Raw genomic sequence first — 2,660 nt, 5'->3', positions numbered from 1 at the left:
CTACATGACCTCCTGATCAGCACCAAAGAGCCGATCGTTCAGTCCTCGCGGACAAGGCTCATTCAGCAAACCTTCATGCTTGTCCGTCCCTGGGATCGGTCCCTCCTTGAGCTACCTGACGTTGCAGATCTGTCCGACGTTGGGGACGATGTGGAGAACGAGGGGGATTATTGGACTCCACTTTCTTCTCCGTCAGACGACTCACCTAGTCGTTCTCTTCTAAAACAGGAGGTGGTTGATCTGGAATCACGAGCATTGCGGTTGCTTGTTCGCCTTGGGCAGCCTTTCGGGGCATTTTTGCTAGCGCGGCAGCGCGGCGGAGAATACAGGAGGGTTGCGTCGGATCGTGACATCATCGCACAGGTCAAAGATGTGGCTTCTGTTGTCGACCTCATGGACATCAGGACGATAGAAATACTGTAGCTGTATGTTTTCCCCGAGGATTAGGGATCTGAGCGGTTTTTATTGGTACTTGCTACTCATACATGCATGCATATGTAAATATTGGACTATAGTTTCCTTTCAAAGCGGGCCATGGGGACCTATCCGCACCACTTCTCCGTCCTACACCACTAGATTAATACCCGAACATGCTCATTACACCTACCTGCATGGGTGCTCAGGTTTCATGTCTCGTTCGCTCACACCCTTCATCCTTGAGAATTATTTGTGAGTGGGACTGACACGCGTGAGCTTTTGATAGAGTCATGCACAGGGCCGTCTAACTTTACTGCTCTGCGTTTGATATTCCCTTCCAAGTGTCTTCATCCCATCGTGATCATCGTCATCTACCCTCTCGAGAGTTTTACTCACTTGTGCGATCACTTCGGTTACCTTGCAAACAAATATCGATATATCAACTCCCGCATTTGCTAAACATCAATTCCATTAAAACACGCAGTGCAACGCAAAACTGAGATCAAGTGGTGGCTCTCGGACCTCCTGCTGCATTTCGGGCATCAAGCAGGGCGAAGAATCTTTATCCCATGGCACTGTCATCCAACACAGCACTCAGTCGATCCTCCTCCGACTCAGTGTCTTGATATATTGAGGACATAGTGGGGCTTTACCTGCCATTCTTGCAGCCCAATTCCTCCCCGCCATCCCAAAGTGAAACATGAAACCAGCCCGCAGATGAATCAAGTACACATGATGCATTCGTACCTATGCAGGCTAACATCCGTGGAAGATATTTCGTCAGGCTTCCGTTTGTAGCGTTGATGTGCCACGATGAAGGACGGAGTCTTCATTACAGCCCTTGGCGCCTGTTCAGGTGCGATATTTTTGTCCCGTATCTTGTATATCTTTCTAATTCCGCAGTAAGATTTGGCAGGGAAATAGAAATAGGATATTTGAAAATGTTGTTTGATATGCAAGTCATGTAACCTATCAAGGTCTCCGTGACTAATGGACTCCGAGTCTGGTGGATCTTATCAGTCGGCAGCTTTTCTTGCCCTTTTCACGTGTCCTCAAATTTGGGTTTTGCAGTGGACAACACTGCAGATGTAGGATGTTGTGTTAGTGTGGAGAACTCTGGGATGGACCTTGCATCGCTTGGATTGGGATGATGTTACTGTTATTGGTAGTTTTAGATTTGGGGTGGCGGTGGTGCAGAGACGCCGAGTCTGTATAATGAGACTCGGCTGCATGCTGCATGTGGTGCACGCATGGGATCTTGGGAGCCTACGGGATGAAGAAGTGATATCACAGTAAGCTATATGCACGGGTGTGGACAAGTTATATGTTGATGTGCTGGAGTCGTTGCTCGCCATGAAACACCAAAATTCACGCGGTCATCCAGGATAGATGCGATGGGATACTTATTGGAAGATGCGGCGATAACAGTTGGGCCCCATGATGTACACAGTGCAGAGGCGCCAAGAGCATATATTACCGAGAAAAGCGGTTATGATAATAGGCGTAACCGTGATAATGATGGAGGCGAACATCTTCGTGTCCTGGGCGTCTATGGCGTAAGACAGATTAGCGCTGTAAAGCAGCATAAAACGCACAATACACGTACGTCTGCAGCTTGGAGCAAGAGACCCATGATCCCTCCAAAGTCCACCTCAACCCCATCAACCTCCAACAAAATGCCGAACCTCATTCCAATCACTACATCCCTGCGAGAGTACAAAGGCCATGAAGGACGAGTAAGGGCAGTCGCAGTGATCCCCGACAACGACGGATGGTTACAGGCTCGGATGACAAGACACTTCGTCTATGGGATTTGGATACAGGTATTGTGTTGCGGAAGATGGAAGGGCATAGCAGTGAGGTTTGGAGATTGGTGGTATCACGAGATGGTCAATTGATTGCAAGTGGTGACGCTGGCGGAGTGTTTATCGTCTGGCATGGAGGAACTGGCAAACGACTCACCCGACCCATCAAAGCTCACTCCAATGTGATCTACTCGCTGGATTTTTCTCCTGATGGAACGGTGCTGGTCACTGGTTCAGGGGACGGGGTGATGAAACTGTGGAATACCAAAACCTGGGAGCAACGAGGAAAACCAATCGAGTGTGGCTATGTCCGTTGCATCCGATATTCGCCATCTGGAGAACTTCTTGCCATCGCAACAAAAAACAACATCCAAATCTATAAGCCAGACACAAGGGAACACGTCAGATCCTTCAAGGCTCACAGATCAGAAAACTTCT

The 2,660-nt window shown here is 48.7% G+C and overlaps 2 protein-coding genes across 2 annotated transcripts; both read left to right on the top strand.

Annotated features, from left to right (window-relative positions):
• Window positions 1-917, top strand: BJ212DRAFT_799796 (uncharacterized protein). The gene has a single exon (XM_041344097.1). It carries the CDS (start codon window positions 428-430, stop codon window positions 671-673), a length of 246 nt encoding a protein of 81 aa, XP_041184936.1. The 5' UTR covers window positions 1-427; the 3' UTR covers window positions 674-917.
• On the top strand, window positions 76-423 carry BJ212DRAFT_1490633 (uncharacterized protein; the record flags this gene model as incomplete). The annotated part of the gene is made up of 1 exon (XM_041341465.1): window positions 76-423. The coding sequence occupies one exon, from the start codon at window positions 76-78 to the stop codon at window positions 421-423; it is 348 nt and encodes a 115-aa protein (XP_041184937.1).
• Window positions 918-2,660: the final 1,743 nt, after the last annotated feature.

The sequence above is a fragment of the Suillus subaureus genome (assembly GCF_016647635.1).
Source record: "Suillus subaureus strain MN1 chromosome Unknown BJ212scaffold_494, whole genome shotgun sequence".
Classification (NCBI taxonomy): domain Eukaryota; kingdom Fungi; phylum Basidiomycota; class Agaricomycetes; order Boletales; family Suillaceae; genus Suillus; species Suillus subaureus.
The sequence above is the reverse complement of the archived record's forward strand: the minus strand, read 5'-3'. Positions and strand labels throughout refer to the sequence as shown.